The sequence below is a fragment of the Heterodontus francisci genome, chromosome 5, assembly GCF_036365525.1.
Source record: "Heterodontus francisci isolate sHetFra1 chromosome 5, sHetFra1.hap1, whole genome shotgun sequence".
Taxonomy (NCBI): domain Eukaryota; kingdom Metazoa; phylum Chordata; class Chondrichthyes; order Heterodontiformes; family Heterodontidae; genus Heterodontus; species Heterodontus francisci.
The window spans coordinates 173,948,300-173,969,545 of record NC_090375.1 but is presented as its reverse complement, the minus strand read 5'-3'; the positions used below and the strand labels follow the sequence as shown (position 1 = coordinate 173,969,545).

General features: G+C 41.2%; 1 protein-coding gene across 1 annotated transcript in view; it reads right to left on the bottom strand.

The window, feature by feature from the left end:
* Nucleotides 1-21,246, bottom strand: part of LOC137370139 (protein disulfide-isomerase TMX3-like) — a 171,029-nt gene that overhangs the window by 73,529 nt on the left and 76,254 nt on the right. Inside the window, exons 7-9 of the mRNA XM_068032348.1 lie at nucleotides 18,675-18,774; nucleotides 15,059-15,136; nucleotides 8,913-8,979 (exon numbers count right to left, since the gene is read on the bottom strand). Coding sequence (XP_067888449.1) covers nucleotides 8,913-8,979; nucleotides 15,059-15,136; nucleotides 18,675-18,774 — 245 coding nt within the window. The remainder of the gene's footprint in view (nucleotides 1-8,912; nucleotides 8,980-15,058; nucleotides 15,137-18,674; nucleotides 18,775-21,246) is intronic.

Below are 21,246 nucleotides of genomic sequence, written 5' to 3'. Positions count from 1 at the left end.
ATAAACATCGTAATTGCACACTCTAAATTATATAACCCTGTAAATTAAGTATTTCAAAAATCAAATTTAAAATGAAAAAGTATCTGGGACTCTTGGGAATAAGGAACTATAGTTTGTCACAATTATTTTTTCTTCAATTTATACATCAATATAACCTTAGCTTGTTGCTGTGTGCCATGAATTTTCTGCTTGCATAATTTATGATTTTCACTTTCATTTTGTGATGAAATGAAACACAGCTGACGAAATAGGACTTTCCCCTGGTATATAAAAGGGCAGGTGCAAGAGAAGCTATCACCATTACACACCTCAAATAGTGATAGTTCCTACTGCACTGACTGAAGGAATGATGCCCATGATATTCCTGATTTTTTCATGGTAAGTAACTCTTTTCAGGTATGATACCATTCCCTTGTAATTTAATTGTTACTGATTTTTTAAAACAATCAAGTTTGCTTTAAATCCAGAATTATAAGGCAATTTATTTGTATTTTTTCATTGTCAGTTAAAATATTCGCTGTTACTTTGTTGATAAGGAAGCATCTCGTATATCTATGATTACGTATATTTCTCATCACTCAAACTGAAAATGTCAGTACAAGTATAAAAGATGGAATCTATTGCATATTCTTTGTACTTTTTGTTCATACAGATTAGTGATGAGTAGAACAAATGTACTTGAGTGGCAAGCATTACAAATTTCTTTTAAGAGTATTCTAGGACAAACCCACAGTAGGTCAACTGGGATCATTTTCCAACAGATCTGATTTGATCACAATAGTGAATTATCTCATCTATTAGGACAGTCATTCTAAAAATGTTTTTGAATCAGACTGGAATGTAGCCAAGACTTCTACTATATAGCCAAAGATTTTCCCATCACATTAAAAGGATGTCAGACCTGCAACAGTAGTTCAGCCACTATCGGATACGTTTACTAAGACTAGCTCTAAAAAAGTCACGGCACAGAAAGAGACCATTCAGCCCATTATGTCTGCACTAGCTGAAAAAACTAGCCACCCTATCTAATCCCATCTTCCAGCACCTGGTCCATAGTCATGCAGGTTGCAGCACTTCAGGTGCATGTCCAGGTACCTTTTAAAAGAATTGAGGGTTTCTGCCTCCACCACCGTGCCTGGCAGTGAATTCCAGACACCCACCACCCTCTGGGTGAAAAAGTTTTTCCTCATATCCCCTCTAATCCTTCTACCAATTATCTTAAATCTATGCCCCCTGGTAATTGACCTCTCCGCTAGGGGGAAACAGGTCCTTCCTGTCTACTCTATCTAGTCCCCTCATAACATTGTACACCTCAATTAAGTCATCCCTCAGTCTCTTCTGTTTTAAGGAAACAACCCTAGCCTATCCAATCTTTCCTCACAGCTGCAACTTTTAAGCCCTGGCAACATTCTTGTAAATCTCCTCTGTACTCTCATCAGAGCGATTATGTCCTTCCTATAATGTGGTGACCAAAACTGTTGCAATACTCCAGGCGTGGCCTAACCAGCATTTTATACAGTTAGCTACTAGCTTTAAAATAGCTGCAGATGAATTCTTGAGAATAGCATATCTAACCAAATTTGAAAACATGTCAATTTATCTAAGTTGTTTTCAAATGTTTAAACCACAGAATTTAATCTACTTATTTTGCTTCCACAGCTGGGGGCATTGCAGGTATCCACTCACAGTATCTGTTGGATACAATGCCATAAAGCACAGAGTGACTTTGCAAGCATCCTGTCAAAACAAAGCTATAATCAACACCTTAAAGAAGCTTTCATATGATCTGCCCCATGGCATTAAACAAGGTGTAACAACAGTCAGCAACTACACTGAACTTTCTGTCGACTTTCTAACCACAGATAACTCATTAGACGTCACTGAAGGATACAAAAGAACAATTATAGAACAAATGCTAACAAGCATGTCAAACCAAGGGTATAAGCTTAATAAGTACATCAGTTTTTTCAAGAAGCAACGGCACTTTATGCTGATATGTCTCTAACAATGCCTTACATTAAAAAGGAGATATACTGCAGAATCATCCAGACAGGTTGCATGGCAACAGGATACTGCAACTGAAAACAGATTCCAAAAGGTGATGAAATAAAGAACCCAGGCTGATATCAGTGCTTAAGCAAATCTCCACCTTGAATTTCAAAGAATGCCAAAATTCAAACTTAAGACTAAATTGATAATGCAGAAAATGCTCTAATTAAAAACTGTTGAGTCAAATGATTGTTCAGGACTCCATCATCTCCAGCTCTTTCTCCTCTGTCCTTTATGTAGACCTCTTGCTATGTGGAAGCTCATAGCTAATTTTCCACTGATCCAATTACTTCTGTTTCCCAGTTTATAGTCATATTATATTTGCACAATATTACAAAAGCAATGTTAGAATATATTGGACAACTCAGTATTTAATCTGTTACATGTTGCTAATTTTTATTTTCAACAAATAAAGCAATCGAATTTCTTGAACTATGTCTCCCAAGCTTTCCTTTGAGAAAAGATTTAGTTAATTTTTAATATCCTAACTCACAGGAATCTGCCTATGAAAGGTACTTTCACATTTTGCTATATAAAATTTTTTTCAGTAAGACGTTAGATAATGCATTGCTAACACAACAGAATTTGTTTTGTCAATCGTGTGATAAACCCAGGGAATTTAGACACTGGTAAAAGCTCAGATTTAGGAAATCCCCACATGTACACAAAAAGAACGCGAAAGAATAACAATTAGTGCATCTCAAAGCACTTCAAATATTAGTAGTGTGCAGTACAATGAATACTATGCAAAGACAGCAGTCATTTAACACACAGCAAGACTTCACAAACAACAGCAAGATGAATGGCCAATTAATCTGCTTTTGGTGTTATTTAAGATGTTGATTTGAACATTGGGAGAACTCGCTACTATTCTTCAAGGATTGCCATATTAACTTTAGTATTCAGCTGCAGAAACATTAATTTAACGACTCATAAAAAGGCAGCTCTGACAGTAGAACATGCCTGCATTTAAATGGCAGTCTAGATTAAACAAGTCCAGGCTAATTTCTACCCGTGTAATGCCTTTAACTTTATCCCTGAGGCGGTGTGGCTTTCGAGCAGAGAGATCCACCATTGACATGCTGTTCTCCCTTCGCCAGCTACAGCAGAAATGCCGCGAACAACAGATGCCCCTCTACGTTGCTTTCATTGATCTCACCAAAGCCTTTGACCTCGTCAGCAGACGTGGTCTCTTCAGACTACTAGAGAAGATCGGATGTCCACCAAAGCTACTAAGTATCATCACCTCATTCCATGACAATATGAAAGGCACAATTCAACATAATGGCACCTCATCAGACCCCTTTCCTATCCTGAATGGCGTGAAACAGGGCGGTGTTCTCGCACCTACACTGTTTGGGATCTTCTTCTCCCTGCTGCTCTCACGTTCCAAGTCTTCAGAAGAAGGAATTTTCCTCCACACAAGATCAGGTGGCAGGTTGTTCAACCTTGACTGTCTAAGAGCGAAGACCAAAGTACGGAAAGTCCTCATCAGGGAACTCCTCTTTGCTGACAATGCTGCTTTAACATCTCACACAGAAGAGTGTCTGCAGAGACTCATCGACAGGATTGCGGCTGCCTGCAACAAATTTGGCCTAACCATCAGCCTCAAGAAAACGAACATCATGGGACAGGACGTCAGAAATGCCCCATCCATCAATATCGGCGACCACGCTCTGGAAGTGGTTCAAGAGTTCACCTACCTAGGCTCAACTATCACCAGTAACCTGTCTCTCGATGCAGAAATCAATAAGTGCATGGGAAAGGCTTCCACTGCTATGTCTAGACAGGCCAAGAGAGTGTGGGAAAATGGTGCACTGACACGGAACACAAAGGTCCGAGTGTATCAAGCCTGTGTCCTCAGTACCTTGCTCTACGGCAGCGAGGCCTGGACAACGAATGTCAGCCAAGAGCGACGTCTCAATTCATTCCATCTTTGCTGCCTCCGGAGAATCCTTGGCATCAGGTGGCAGGACTGTATCTCCAACACAGAAGTCCTCGAGGCGGCCAACATCCCCAGCATATACACCCTACTGAGCCAGCGGCGCTTGAAATCGCTTGGCTATGTGAGCCACATGGAAGATGGCAGGATCCCCAAGGACATATTGTACAGCGAGCTAGTCACTGGTATCGGACCCACCGGACGTCCATGTCTCCGCTTTAAAAGAAGTCTGCAAACATGACATGAAGTTCTGTGACACTGATCACAAGTCGTGGGAGTCAGTTGCCAGTTATCACCAGAACTGGCGGGCAGCCATAAAGGCAGGGCTAAAGCGTGGCGAGTCGAAGAGACTTTGCAGTTGGCAGGAAAAAAGACAGAAGTGTAAGGGGAGAGTCAACTGTGTAACAGCCCTGACAACCAACTTTATCTGCAGCACCTGTGGAAGAGTCGGTCACTCTAGAATTGGCCTTTATAGCCATTCCAGGCGTTGCTTCACAAACCACTGACCACCTCCAGGCGCTTACCCACTGTCTCTCAAGACAGGGAGGCCAAAGAGAGAGAAGAGAGTGCCTTTAACTTAGAAAAATGTTCCAAAGTATTTCATAGAGATCCAGTCAAAAAATGGTGCTGAGCCAAAATAGGAGCTATTAGGAGGGGTGACCAAAAGTTTAGTAATCAGGATGGATTGAAAAGGTAAAATACTCACTGAGGCAGCAAGCACAACAATTGTTTAAAAAGGAATAAACTTTGCTGCGGTCAAATATGAGAAAGGACAAGAGGGGAGCCTGTGACCCCTTCTCACCTGGCCGTAACAGTGCTCAAGTAAGACCCCAATTAACACCCTCCACCTGCATATAATAAAACAATTGATACACATTTAATAGATCAACACCCATTACCAAACATCAAGCAATTGTTTCCAGGACTATCACTGACCTCTTCTCTGGAGACCTTCCCTCCACAGCCTCCAACTTCATATTCCCCCAATCCCAAACTGCCTGCTTTTACCTCCTTCCCAAGATCCACAAACAGGACTGCCCTGGCAGACCCATCATTTCAGCCTGTTCCTGCCCCACTGAACAGATTTCTTCCTCTCTCGACTACTTTTTCTCCCCTCGTCCAACCTATATTTCCTTACATGTCTTAATGGGCTCCATCTGAGCTCAAATTCACCTTCGAAATGGAACATTCAAAGGAGCTCCCTTTCCTTGACGTACTAGTTGAGAAATATGCTAAGGGGTTCGCTACCACGCTCTACCGCAAACCTACATTCACTGGTCATTACATGTGCTGGGATTCTTACAGTTCCACGTGCTATAAGAATGGCCTTATCGGCAACCTTGTAAATAGGGCCCGAGCCACTTGCTCACGATGCAGGCTTGATGCTGAAATAGGGCAAATCAAAGACATCCTGCGTGACACTGGCTACCCTGATCAGATCATTGTTCACTGTACATCATGCAAACTTATGGATGGACTTAAAGCCATCATTTTCAGCCCTGAAAAGTGCCAAGTCTACCTCAAATTATCATAATGTGGAGAAACAAGACAACCAATTTTGGCACAGTAAGGTTTCACAAATAGCAATGAGATAAATGGCCAGATTTTTTTTTGTGATGTAAATTGAGGGATAATTCAGTTTAAAGTAATGACTTGAATTCAGAAGAACAACACATAATCACTGAATTTTCAGATAATACTGAACTAGGTGGGGCAGTTAAACCTGAAGGGACCAAGGAACTCCAAGATAAGTCGGATACAATATGGAAAGATGAGTCAGACATGGACGAAAAAAACTTACTGTAGAGAAGTGAAATATTGCACACAGGAAGTACAAAGAGCATTGTATATGCTCCATGAATGGTGTTAAAATGATTAAGGTTGAAGCTGAAAAGATATAGAGGTGTTAGTAGAATTTGCATGCAACAGATCAAACCAATGCAAAACAACAAAGCAATAGGAATCTTGAACTATGAACAAGTTAGTACAGTATAAGAAAGGGGAAGTAAAAGCAAAATATTGCAATGCTGGAAATCTGAAATAAAAACAGAAACTGCTGGAAATACTCAGGTCAGGCAGCATCTGTGGAGAGAGAAGCAGGGTTAAAATTTCAGGTCTGTGACCTTTCATGAGAACTAAGAAAGGGGAAGCATTGCTTACATTGTACAGCGCACAATGTACAGGTGAGGCCATACTGAGAGTACGGTGCCCAATTCTAATCACAATCAAGGTCAGGATCAGGGTCATGAGATCGATTCGAAGCATCAATAGGACTGTCATGAGGAAAGACTAAACAAACCTGCGTTATTTAGCCTGGAAGAGAGGCAATTGAGAAGTGATTTTATAGAAGTAAATGAAATAGGAAAAGTAAATCTGGAATACTATTTCAAATTAAACCATGTCAATTGCGCAGGGGGAGACAGATTCAAAGTAAAGTAGGAGGGCTACAGTTTTTTTCTGAATAATTGAGTGAGGATGGGTTGAGTGGCCTCCTCATGCATATTTATTTTGAGAGAGTTTGATTTCAAGCTTGTAATTAATTTAATAGGTGAGGTTGAAAATGTTGGGAGCTTAGAAGCTCAACTAAACCTCTCAGTTGGGTTAGGACTTGCGCTATTTTTACAGTAAAGTTTTCAGAAATATTTGAGTTGCATGCAAAAGTTCTGTTTTAAAGCAACTTGTACATTCACACAGGTTTGCTAAAGACACAGACATATTACCTTTGGAATCCTTCAAGGATCTATCCTTGGCCCCTCCTATTTTCATCTGCATGCTGCCCTCAGTGAAATCATCAGAAAACACATCAGGTTCCACATATGTATGCTGCAACACCTAGTTCTACCTCACTACTACCTCTCTCGACCCTCCACCATCTTTGATTTGTCACACTGCTTGTCCGATGTCCAATATTGGAAATACAGACATTTCATCCAACTAAATATTGGGAAGACCAAAGCCATTGTTTTTGGTCCTGACCACACTGTTTCCTAGCCACCAACTCTATCCCCCTCCCTGGCAACTGCCTGAGGCTGAAACTTTTGAGACTGTTTGCAACCTCAGTGTCTGTATTTGACCCCGAGATAAGATTCCAAACACGTATTGTTTTCTTCATCCACCATTATACTTCTACCTCCATAACATTGCCCAACTCCCTGCCACCTCAGCTTATCTGCTGCTGAAACCCTCATGTGTGCCTTTGTTACCTCTGGACTTGACTATTCCAATGCTCTCCTGGCCAGCCTCCCATTTTCCACCCTTGAGCTTATCCAAATCTCTGTTGCCCGTGACCTAACTTGCAAAGTTCCTTGCGCCCATCACCTCGGTGTTCGCTGACCTACGTTGACTTTTGGTCCTGCAATGTCTTGATTTTAAAATTCCCATCCATTTCCAATCCCTCCATAGCCTCATGCCTCCCCCACCCCCATCTCTGTAATCTGCTCTGACCCACCATGATCTCTGTGCTCCTCTAATTCTGACCTCTTGCACATTCCTGATTTTAACTGCTTCACTACTGTCGGCTTTGCCTTCAACTGCCTAGGCCCTAAGCTCTGGAATTCTCTCCCTAAATTTCTCCAACTATCTTTCCTCCGTTATGATGCTCCTTAAAGCCTCCATCTTTGGCCAAGCTTTTAGTCATCCGCCCTAATATCTCATGTAGCTTGGTGTCAATTTTGTTTCATTAGGCTACTGTGAAATGCCTTGAGACGTTTTATTACATTAAAGTCACTATATAATTTGCAAGTTGTTGGTTAGAATGCAAATAAACTACGCGTTACAGCCGTTTCCTAAAGATGGTAAATAGTAAATAGTTCGCTTTTTCCCGCAATTGATAAATGCCTCACATTTTGTGTTGGGTGGTCCATGGTTCAATTCTGTAGGGATGTCTGGTACAAGTCTGCATGATCCACTAACGTGGTAAGTAGAACAAGCTCCATTTGTATTATGCAAAGTAAAGTTCTATTGATTGAATTAAATGAATCCAAGCCTACATGTTGCTCTGTATGTTAACTCACTTACTGTACAACAATTCACATCTGACTGATCTCATTCAGTCTTTGAAAACACTGATGCAGAACATGAAGGCTCAAGAAAAACAATTTTCACTTTGTATGTCAAAGCGTCGCACTGTTACACCCCCTAGGTTGTGCTATAATATAAATAGCTACTGGCAGCAAGAGTCAAGTCCAACACGCAAGAGAAGCGAGATCCATCCACAGGATGTTCAACAGCACTGAAACTGATAAGGTGTCTACTGTAGGGAATTTGCAACAGCCTGGTATTCACTGCACATTACCTTTCATGCTACATGCAGGTTAGTTGCTGAAAACAGTGCTGAAAGTGAGGCATTTTCTCCATTTTTTCTGAAGTCTATTCAATCCATGGTTTAAAATAACACTGGATAGGAAGATTCAGAGTTTTTTCTCAACAAAATTCAAGTCAGAGTTATCTGGCTACATTTAGTACAAAAAAATTCACTGGACAGTTTATAATGAGCATGTGTATGAATCGCAACACAATATGACTTTTATTTTCAAAAGTTCTGGTTTTATTAGTACCTTTTGAGTCACCGAAGTAGTGCTTACAGTTTTACTGACAGATTTCATAACCCACTACTTATTCAGGAAGCAAAATATGGAGAAATCACCAATGAAGGAGTTAAATCTGAAGATCAATCCTATAAATGTCTGCACATTTTAGCTGCAGGAGTTCAGAACTGTTGTTTACTAAAAGGAGGTTTAGATTATTCTTAAATACTTGCCATGAGGAGGTACAGACGTCAAGGCACCTTTGTCTGGATTTTACGGAAAATGTGTTGGGCCCAATTTCTATTTTTTCCTTCAGTATCTTTTGCTCCTGAGCCACAAAACACACACATACACGCAAGCTGGAATTGAAAACAAGCCATGCCTTCTATACTCACCATCATGGGTGTAGTAGGTTCCATCTTTGAACACCAACACAGCAGGGAGCTCCTGGACAGAGACATCCTGGTGAAAAGCATCATCACAATAAACAGTTACAAACCTCCCAGAATGTTTTTCATTAAGGAACATGGCTTTTGTAAGCCTACAAAGGCATCTACAGACCATTTCAAAATGATCCATCTTTGCCAGTTATATTGATACAAGGAAAACAGCTAGTGAACTTTGCTGTTGCGTCCACCAATCGGATCTGTTACCCATAGATTTAGTAGGATGAACTATGACACAAAATTATGTATTTTTTTGGGGGGAGGGGCGGGGTGGTGGTCAGGGGAATGTAACATTTCTGCACCATAGTGAAAAAAATTCTTCCTTTAAAATGGCATTTCCACAGTTTTGTCAATTTTCCAAGAGCCATTTATATCCATACAGTGCCAGCCTTGGCTCAGTGCTAGCACTCTCACCTCAGAGTGACAAATAGGGTCAGGGTTCAAGCTACATTCCAGAGCACTGAATCTAGGATCTCAATTTAATGTAGTACTGAGGGAGTGCTGCAATGCCAGAAGTGTTACTTTTCAGACGAGACATTAAACAGGAGGCCCAGTCTGCTCGGTGTGGTGGATGTAAACGATCCAATTACAATTTTCAAAGAATAGATGAGCTCTCCTGGTGACCTGGCCAATATTCATCTCTCAACTAATACCACACAGAACAGGAAAATAAAAGCAAAATACTGCGGATGCTGGAAATCTGAAATAAAAACAAGAAATGCTGAAACCACTCAGCAGGTCTGGCAGCATCTGTGAAAAGAGAAGCAGAGTTAACGTTTCGGGTCATTGACCCTTCTTCGGAACTGACAAATATTAGAAAAGTCACAGGCTATAAGCAAGTGAGGTGGGGGTGGGGCAAGAGATAACAAAGGAGGAGGTGTAGATTGGACAAGGCCACATAGCTGACCAAAAGGTAATGGAGCAAAGGCAAACAATATGTTAATGATGTGTTGAAAGACAAAGCATTAGTATAGATTAGGTGTTAACGGACTGAATATTGAACAGCAAGTGCAAACCTGAAAAAAAAACAGTGGGTAAGCAAACTGAACAAATTAAGATGAAATGAAATAAATGCAAAAACATTTGCACTTGCCCCACCTCCACCTCACTTGCTTATAACCTGTGACTTTTCTAATATTTGTCAGTTCCAAAGAAGGGTCACTGACCCGAAACGTTAACTCTGCTTCTCTTTTCACAGATGCTGCCAGACCTGCTGAGTGGTTCCAGCATTTCTTGTTTTTATTCCACACAGAACAGGCATTAGCTCAGTCTTGAAATAACCATTTAAACCATTAGCCTGGCTGATCTGCCCAATCTCACTTTGAATTTGATTATGATGGGAACATTTCTCCTTGATCATTTATCTTACTGCTGTTTGGGGACATTGCTATGAGCAAATGTCCCTACATTACACAAGCTGACATCACTTCAAACTATTTGATTAGCTATGAAGTGCTTTGAGATAGCCTGTAATAATGAAAGGTGCTGTAATCAATTAAAGTTCTTTCTTTAGTGCTCTTCATTGAGAATATTAGCTGACTTTTCAGCTCCCTAAACCAAGTGAATGGAAATTGAACCTGGAATGTTCTTCGCTTTTATGGATCAGCCATCAGGGAAGTTCCTGCACATTTTCAAATCCAATATTTTTTTAATGTTGCGATTTTCTGTATGGTTACAAATTCTCAATTTTTCTCCACAAGCTCCCATAGCATCTGCACCTAACAGGAACAGCATGCATCCTGCTCACAGGCCTCTTCAAGGATCTTCTGAGCAAGAGGTACAGCAGGGGTGATAGTAGTCATTGGTGATTGGGCAGAGAGAAGCTAGAAAACCAGGAAACCTCCTGAGAATAAGTGCATCATCAGGGAAGGTGCATGAATTCCCTGAGCTGGCCCAATGTAGGTATCAGGCTTACCATTGAGATCCAAGGGTGCCAAATATACAGTTTATGTTGCAGACCATTCAATAAAGTCACAGAGTTATACAGCACAGGAACAGGCCCTTCGGCCCATCGTGTCCGTGCCGGTCATCAAGCACCTAACTATTCGAATTCTATTTTCCAGCACTTGGCCCGTAATGTATACAAGCCGCTCCCCTCCCTTTTGTTACAGACAGGGTGAGAACCGATGGGAATGGCTCCCTTTTTCCCACCTCTTAACTGACGGAAGACAGTGTTTTAAAAAAAGTGTTTTAACTCGAGTGCTTTAACAGTCAAGAACAGATAAATGACAGGTTTTCTCGTAAGTTTTAAAAGATAAATGTTTATTATTCAACACCCAGAATATATACAACTATATCCATTCTCTCACTCATACAGATACACACACACTCAAGAAAAGATTATAAAGAAACATGCGTTTAGGTCTTATGAATTTTTAAGAGTTCTTTGTTGCACTTGCTTTGCCCCAGGGTGAAGACTTGAAACTGTGCGGGCCTGTAATATTTTCCTTGTTCACTGAAGTAAAACTTGGGAGGTTTAGGAGGACTATTACGGACAGGTGGAAAATGATAGGGGTGGTTTCCCTTTTCACCGCTCAACTGACCAAAGACAGCGTGTTTTTATTAGAATTGTGTTTAAACCGATGAGAAAATCTGTCATTTGTCTGCTTATTAAACATTAAAATCCTCAGGATTAAAAGATAGATAAATGCTTATTAAACAATAACGTAAAATATTCAACTTCACAGCACACTCACGCAAAAAAAGATGAGATTAAATAATAGCAGGCACTTAGGTCTGATTGTTTTAAAAAATGTTTGTGAGAAACCTTGTTTGTTTCTCTGGGAGGCAGATTTACAAATGGTCCAGACGTGTTTTTCCTTATTCCTGATACACTGACGTCAAATTTTGGAAAGTTTCAAGCGAACGGATGCTTTGGTTGCAGAATTCTTTGGTCAAATCTCAGTCACTGCTCACTGAAGATCCTGTTACCATTTCTCAGGTCGGGAGTTTCAAAAGTTACCTTTTGCCTCTGCTTCTAGGTAGTTTAAAGATGGTATTCTGGCAGGGTCCTTCTTGCTGGGATGGGTCTCGATTCCTTCTGGCTTTCCTTGGTTATTATACAGAAAAACATTTCTAATTAAAAACTCATCAGAGACTTGGCTTCTGTCAGGCAACCCAAGTATCTCTCCCATTGTTTTTTCATAAATAGTGTTTGCTGGTGCGGCCATTGTTAGACAATGGGTTTGGATGTTGCTCACCTCTATGCCATCTTGATAAAGTGGTGTTTTTCCACAACTATTATCCTGAGTTTGAGTCTGGAGTCTCTATGTCTGCAAAGTCATTGTTAGTCCAACTTTTTGAAGAGGGGTAGGCATTAATAGGCCATTTACATTTCTAATGCTTTCTTCAACACTTGACCAGACAAGATGATTGGTTCAGTTCCAGCAGTTACCATGTGTATTCGCAGTACAGGAGAGGTCACCTGACCTCTTACACCATCTTGCTTTGTAGCAAAAGGTGCCTGTATTGAGTGCAATTCACCAGTTCATTTTATAGTTTAGAATTTCTCCATGCCTGAGCATGACAGGACGGATGCATTGTGGCAGGTTTCTCTTGTTATATTCCAGTCAAAGTTCCCTGGCGAAACCCTGGTATGATTTCTCAGGTGGATGAGTTCAAAGCGAACTTCAGTCTCTGCCTTAAAGCTGGTGGCGTCAGGCAGGGTCCTTTCTCTTCAATGGCACAGAGGTTTCTCTGTCTTTCTCTGCCCAGAATATACCTTTATTAAAACTCCTGATCAGAAACCTAGTTTCTCTTCCATTGAATTGATAACTAGTTTCTGATGGTTAGGGTATCAGGCAATGGAGTTCAGGTGTCATTCAATCACTTACCATCTTGATAAAGTAGAGTTTTTCCACACTTGTTCTCTGGAGTTCAAGCTTGGAGTCAAAAGTCTGCCACAGTATTGTTAACTCAATTGGTTGCAGAGATGCAACTGTTACCATAGAAAGGGCCATTTACACCTGAATGACTTCTCAAAGATATGCCCAGAAAAATCATTTGCATATTAATGATTTCACCGACTTCTTCCTGCTGCCGCAGGGACCTTACCAGCGGCAGGCGGTGGGGGGGGGGGGGGGGGGGGGGGGGGGGGGGGGAAGAAGAGAGAGAGCCTCCTTGGAGAACGAGGCGCCCTCCTTTGTGGACAATTTGTGGCCCACAGAGGATCCCCATTGGGACCAAATGTACACCCTGGGACCCCCTCTTCCTTGTCCGAACACCCACCCTGCGAAGGCCTTCCGGAGAGGCCTGGGTCAGAGGCCTCTGCAGTACCAGCAGTAGCCACCGCTCCTGGTGGCGCTGCAGAAACTGCTGAGCTGCCGGCCCTGTGATTGGCTGGCAGCTCTTGGGGGAAGGATCCCCATCTCTTAAGTATTTAAAGGGACGTGGATCCCGCCTCCTTAAACTTTGATCTCAAGACCGAAGGATCACTTTGGGGATTGAAAAAATGCAGAGGCAGGGTATCCCCTTGACTTTTTAGCCCAGCACTGGAGCCCTGCCTCCTGCATAAAATCTATCCCTAAGAGTATCCAAACTACTGAGAAATCCATTATTTTCCACTTGCCAGATATGGAGAACATCAGATTTAGTTTAGGAATCCTCGTGTAAGTAAAGATTGTGCTGCAGTTTAACTAACTAAAACCACAATGCACTGGCAAATTTATTGCTGCTTCTCCAACTGTTTGTAAGGTTAATAGGAGTTGAGTAGAAAGAATTTCAGTGCCCAGTGACAGGATTACACCTCAAGTCCCAGTGTGCTAGTTTGGTTGGTCAACCATCAGCACCCTAGAATACTATAGGTTATCAGATTACACAGTCTGCCACTGAAGATGAATTCAACTTCAATCTTGTGTACTTGTCATGTCACATGTCAGCAAACTCAACCCTAAAGACACCCAACATACAACCCTCCCATCAAAGAATAAGCACTAATCAAAAGTAGATAATAGACTGACCATATGGATGATCAGGATGCTATTAATGAACAGAGTGACCAAGGGGGATTGGTGCACAAATCTTTGAAGGTGGCACAACAGCTAAACAAAGTAGTTAATAAAGCATATGGGATTCTGGACTTTATAAATAGAGGCACAAAGTACAAAAGCCAAAGAAGTTGTGCTAAACTGACATGAAGCACTAGGTCAGCCCCAGCTGGGAGTAATGTGCCCAATTCTGCACACCACAATTCAGGAAGGACGCAAAGGCTTTGGAGAGATTTATTAGAATAGTTCCAGGGATAAGGGATGACAATTACAAGGAAGATTGGAGAAGCTGGGGCTGTTCTCCTTCAAACAAAGGCAGCCAAGAGGAAAATTGACAGAGACATTTGAAATCATGAAGGGCTTATATAAAGTAAATAAAGAGAAACGGTTTCCAATGGCTGAAGGGTCAATAACCAGCTGGCAGAAACTTAAGGTGATTGGTAAAGGAATCAGAGATGACACGAGCAAAGACGTGTTTATGCAATAAATTGTTCAGATTTGGAAAGCACTGCCAGATAGGGTGGTGGAAATAGATTCAGTAGTAGTTTTCAAAGGGCAATTCAATATTAGAAGGACAAAAACATTGTAGGGATATGGTGAAAGAGCAGGGGGGTGAGACGAACTGAGCTGTTCTTCTAAAGAGGACAGGCTCAATGGGTTAAATGGCCTCTTTCTCTGCTGTACTATTTTATGATTCTTTGTATTGTTCAGTAACAAGGTCCCTAGAGCAGCTCAGACTAATACTATCTATAGTTGAGAAATTCTGCATTTTACGTTGGTCAGATTCCAACTCCAAGCTATTCCCTTCAACATCACTATATTCCGTTATCACTAAGCTAGCTAATGTATAAGCAATAATTTGAAATTAAAACATGAATAATTATGGGAAGCCAACATTGAAAAGGGGGGGAAACTCTAATAAAACTGCTATTTCTTAAGGATAAACAAAGGGAATAATGCTGCTTTAGAGAGTAGGGGAAAGGGTTGGCAACAGAGGCGCTTATATGTGGAAGTAGGAGGCTAGAAGGACCCATCAGCATTTACGGCAAAAAAAAAGGCAAGTATCAATTACAAATTGAAAAAGACAATAATTAACTTGAAAAAAATTACCCTTGGTAAAGCATCCTCTGAAGCAGAAAAGAAGTAGGTATACACAATCAGTTCCGATGCCACCTCAAAGAATTTTTCCTGGTAGGGAGTAAAATTATAAGAATGTCAAGGATTAAAATACTATTTTCCAGAAGTTTTTCCTCCTCATGCAGCTAGGAATCCATACCAAGTTAAAAAGAAAAGTACATTTTCCAGACTTTCTCAACATTTTATGACGAATAGTTTTTATTAGATAAATTTATGTTGTCAGGACATAAATCCTCTGAATACTGTAGAAAATCTAGGGCATCATACTCAAAATATAGAAAAACAGACTTCATTCAGTTTATTCAAATATTTAAAAATATCAATTTCTTTTCTTACCATTTCAATCAAAATACAATATGTAGATGTTAGAAGCACATGTCCATATGCAGCAAGACCTGAACATCATCCAGGCTTGGCCTGATAAGTGGCAAGTAGCATTTGCGCCACACAAGTGCCACACAATGACCAAAGAGAGAATCTAACCATCTCCCCTTGATGTTCAAAGGCATTACCATCGCTGAATCCCTCACTATCAACATTCTGGGGGTCACCATTGACCAGAAACTGAACTGGACCAGCCACATAAATACTGTGGCTATAAGAGGTCAGAGGCTGGGAATTCTGTGGCGAGTAATGCACCTCCTGTCTCTCCAATGCCTGTCTACCAACTACAAGGCACAAGTCAGGCGTGTGATGGAATACTCTCCACTTGCCTGGATGGGTGCAGCTCCAACAACACTCAAGAAGCTCAACACCGTCCAGGACAAAGCAGCCCGCTTGATTGGCACCCCATTCAGCACCTTCAACATTCACTTCCTTCACCACCGACGCACAGCAGCAGCAGCGTGTACCGTCTACAAGATGCACTGCAGCAACTCACCAAGGATCCTTAGACAGACGACCCCCATCACCTAGAAGGACAAAGGCAGCAGATGCAAGGGAATGTCACCACATGCAAGTTCCCCTCCAAGCCACACACCATCCTGACTTGGAATTGAATTGCCGTTCCTTTACTGTCGCGGAGTCAGAACCCTGGAACTCCCTTCCCAACAGCACTGTTGGTGTACTTACACCCAAAGGACTGCAGCGGTTCAAGAAGGCAGCTCACGACCACCTTCTCAAGGGCAATTAGGGATTGGCAATACATGTTGTCCTTGCCAGCAACACCCACATCCGCCGAATGAATAAAAAAGGTGGAGAAATAGCTTTGTGTTGTTCTACATCAGATATTCAGTACACAAAGAAGTCAAAGTTTTGAATCATACATTTACAGCACAGTAAGCCATTTGGGCCAGGATGTCAGTACTGGCTCTTGAACAACTAAAAATGAATCACACTAACCTATATTTTCTTCATTGTTACTTACTCTGCTTCAAATATTTATCCATTTTCCTTTTTAAAAAATGCAATGGTCTCTACTTCAGCCAGTTCCTGCTGCAACGGATTCCATGCTGCAGCAAATCTTCTGCGCACAGAAGTTTCTTTTAATTCCTCTCCTTACTGACTTAGACCATTTTAAATTTAAGACCCCACGTTACTGATTCCCCAGTCAGAGGAAAGTCTTCACCCATTTATTCTACTGAAATCTTTCATAATTTTAAAAACCTATTAAATCTCCTCTTAACCTTCTCTATTACAGTGGAAATTGTTTCTGTATATCAAGTCTGTCCTCATAACTGTAATATCCCATTCCTGGCATCATCCTGGTGAATTGACACTTGACATTCTTTGTGGCTTTAATCAATGGTATAACCAATGCTTTTTTTTTTACAAATTTATCATTGATTCTTTACTCTTGTACTCTGTTCCTGCATATGAAACCCAAGAATTCTTGGCTTTAAAAAAACACCAGTTATCTGCACTTGCACTCTCTGGGAATGATGTATTTAAACCTTTAGGACCCCCTCTTCATCCACATCCTTCCACGTCTTCCATTAAGTGTATAACTCCATTTCCGGATTTACCTCCCAAAATATATTACTTCAAATTTATTCGCATTACATTGCATCTGCACCTATCTGTCCATTCATTCCATTATCTATATCTTCCGGAAGCGTGTGTGTTTTCTTTTTACAGTTTCCTCACTCAGCATCAATCTCTCTATTTTCGCATTATCAGCAAATTTTGAGACTGTATTCTTGTATCCAGTTTAACTAATTTATATATTGAGAGAACAAAAGTGATCCAGCACTGACCTCTGGGGTACACCACTTCCAAAGCTTTCCACTCCAAGTAACAACCATTTACCTAAAAACTTTGTTTCCTGTTGGTTAACCAGCTTTCTAACTCATGCAGTTAGATTTCCTTTTATACCATACATCTGAATTTTTCTAACAAGCTTCTTTTCAGACAATTTACCAAATGCCTCTGTAAATCCATATGCACTACATCTATTATATTCCCTTTACTTATACAATTAGATACTTTTTCAAAAAGCTCAACTTATTTTTTTTTAAGGGCTGAAACAGGCCCTTCGGCCCACTGAGTCTGTGCCGACCAACAACCACCCATTTACACTAACTCCATATTCTCTACCACATCCCCACCATTCTCTTACCACCTACCTACACTAGGGGCAATTTACAATGGCCAATTTACCTATCAACCTGCAAGTCTTTTAGAGGTGGGAGGAAACCGGAGCACCCGGAGGAAACCCACGCAGACACAGGGAGAACTTGCAAACTCCGCACAGGCAGTACCCAGAATCGAACCCGGGTCGCTGGAGCTGTGAGGCTGCGGTGCTAACCACTGCGCCTTACAGTTACAGAGATACAGCACTGAAACAGGCCCTTCGGCCCACCGAGTCTGTGCCGACCATTCCACCCATTGATACTAATCCTACACTAATTCCGTATTCCTACCACATCCTCACCTGTCCCTATATTTCCCTACTACCTACCTATACTAGGAGCAATTTATAATGGCCAATTAACCTATCAACCAGCAAGTCTTTGGCTTGTGGGAGGAAACCGGAGCACCCGGAGGAAAACCACGCAGACACAGGGAGAACTTGCAAACTCCACACAGGCAGTACCCAGAATTGAACCCGGGTTGCTGGAGCTGTGAGGCTGCGGTGCTAACCACTGCGCCACTGTGCCTTGTCAACATGACTTGCTTTTAACATTATTTTCTGGCTGTTCCATAGTAACTTATACATTCTAAATGGTCAGTTTTATATTACATTATGAATTCTATGAGCATTTCCATAATTGGCCTTAGATTTATAGGCCTATGGTTATCCAGTTTATCATTCTCAAACAAAGGCTACTTCAGCTACTCTGGAGTCAAATGGTACTATTTGCATATTCGAAAGACTGTGGCCAGACTGTCTGCAATCTTCTTTTTGACTTCTTCCAGTTGCCAAGGTTCATGCTATAATTAACTTATCTACTTCCACCCCTTCACCCACACACGCCAGGAATTTTTGCAGTGTTTCTCCCGATTGGTCAACGTACATTTGACAGAAAATTAGAGGAAACCTGGTTTCCAACTGTACTTGGGACTTCCTCCAATCTTCCAAAGTTATGGCAGCCAATCGGGAGAAATTACTCAAGGTAGTTCTATGTTTAAAATATACTTATTTTCAAACCTTCAGTGGAGATTCACCGCCAACATACACAAAGAAAACCGGATGCCTCTTCTGCCAATGGTCAAATAGCTGCTGAGTGGAAAGTGATCTGACCAGGGGCCTGTTAATAAAAGTAAATGAAAAAATATTAAGTATCAATTTCACAATCTATCAAAGATCAAATGCAGAGTTATTGCTGCTCTACATGTCAACTCCCATTACTTAGCCAGGAGTAACTTGACTGTACAATAAACATAAAAAGCCTGCAGACAGATCTCTGCAATCTCTCCTAATGCAGATATTATTCTGGTTGGTTTGTATTTCCTTGTCTCTCCTCATTTTACAATACGGTCAATAAAAATAAACATGGTTACTTTATGGTGTAGATTGAAGAAAACTGCAGACGTAGCTACCTCTATTCTGCTACTGAGTAGTACGTCTGGATCTCAAATGAATTACGGATACGAAGACGTGAATTGAAACTAAACTATTATGGCTCAGTATAGAACAATGGCTATAGCCCACGCACAAGTGATTTTGTTCCTCTGCGTCACTAATAGTAGAAACTAATTGTATCAAATAACTTAAAAGCGTGGTACAGTTGCACAACTCCTATCGGAGTAAGCAAACAGATATGCAGGAATAAAAGGAGACTACAGCTGAAACGACCAACTAAATCTAAATAAAGAACTTAAATGTAGAGAGCTATCAGGTAGCAAAGGTGAAGAGTAATACCTTGGTATCCAGGCAACAAGTAGTACATTATGAACCAATAGTTTAAGAAATGGATACAACACTAAACATGGTTGAATAAAAATTTTCCACAGGTCTTTTCAAAAATCAAGCGTGCCTGAAAACCAAGTGCACAGTAAAAATAAGACAGTCCTTCTATTGCCCATCTGCCACTGTTACTTTCTACTACATAACCATCTTCAACAGCAAGATGTTGGCAGTAAAACGGTAATGGCATTGGCAATAGCTCTTCAGTAAATAGCTTGATGCTCTTGCTGAAGGTGGCAAAAACCAGCTGGCTAGTTAGTGACATTGACTTGCTGCCTTAAACCCAAACTGCCAATGGTAGCAAATAAAAGCAGCATGTGCCTGTAGAGTGCAGACCAGGGAAGGGGCTTGTATGTGCATCTTCCTGTGGTTGCACCTTGCAGTACAAATGCAGCAGATCCATCACAACAAAATGTGGCAGAATTACTGAGCTTCAAGAGCAGTTCAGTATTATAAATTAGGCACAGGTAGTGGAAGCTGACAGATTAAGACTGCAGTGTTCCAGTGAACATCAACGCCAGCTCGAAGAACAGCATCTCATTTACCGATTAGGCATGCTACAGCCTGCTGGACTGAACATTGAGTTCAGTCATTTCAGAGCATGGAGGGCCCCACTTTTTATTTTCAGTTATTATTTTTCTTTTTATTTTATTTTTAGTTTGTTTCATCATTCATTTTTTTAACCATGTGCCTGCCCACTGTTTTCTTCATGCTTGTGCTTTGGGCCAGGGCTGTTCATTTTTCTGTCCATTAACACCCTCTCTGCACTAACGCTTGGTCTTTCAACACACCATTAACATACCGTTTGCCTTTTCTCCATGATCTCTGGTCAGTTATTCTCTGTGACCCTGTCCTATCAACACATTTACTTTTGTTATCTCTTGCCCCACCCCTGCTTTATTTGCTTAATCCCATTACATTTCTAACCTTTGTCAGTTCTGATAAAGGGTCACTGACCTGAAAGGTTAACTCTCTCTCCACAGATGCTGCCAGACCTGCTGAGTATTTCCAGCATTTCTTATTTTTATTTAAGACTTTTACCCTTGATGCCATTATCTTCTCAACTTGAAGGTTATAGATTGCTGCTTTTTGATGACAACGCATTTTATATGGTACCTTTAAAGGAGTAAAGCATCCAAGGCCTTTCACAGAAACATCAAACAAATCTTGACACCAAGTCAGAGATATTAGGATAGTTTAGCAACAACTTGGTCAGAGGTCGGTTTTAAGGCACATCTTAAAAGGAGAGAGAGAGAGAGAGAGAGTGAGAGAGGTTTAAGGAGTGAATTCAAGGCCTTAGGGCCTAGGCAACTAAAGGCAAGGGGCATTGTATTCACAATAAGTTTAATTAGTAAGTTTTTGAAAAAGAAAACATTACTAACCAAAGGCCATTATGCTAAGCCTCTATTCAAAATCCTTCAGTACTGCTTCCACCTACTTCATAATACTAAGGCTGCCCTAGCAACAGTTATGAATGCCACCCGCAGTTATTATGAATGCAGTGCATGTCTCTCCTCGGCCTCTCTTCAGAGTCTAGTATACTAGCAACCACACCTTTCTCTCCTATTGCTTCTCCTCCACTCTCCAACTGTACAACTTACACAAAACGCTTTGCTTACCGTTGCTCCACTGTCGCTCTTGGGCTTCTCAATCTTATATACATTGCTGCCCTAGGTGACACTATTTGCACACACAGCATAAGATTGCTGTCAAACATCCCGGCAGGGATGAATCAAAATTTTCAACAAATGAGCGTCAGGGGCTGGAATTTTATGCCACCCCAGCGAGCTGGATGGTGGTGGTGGGGGGGTGG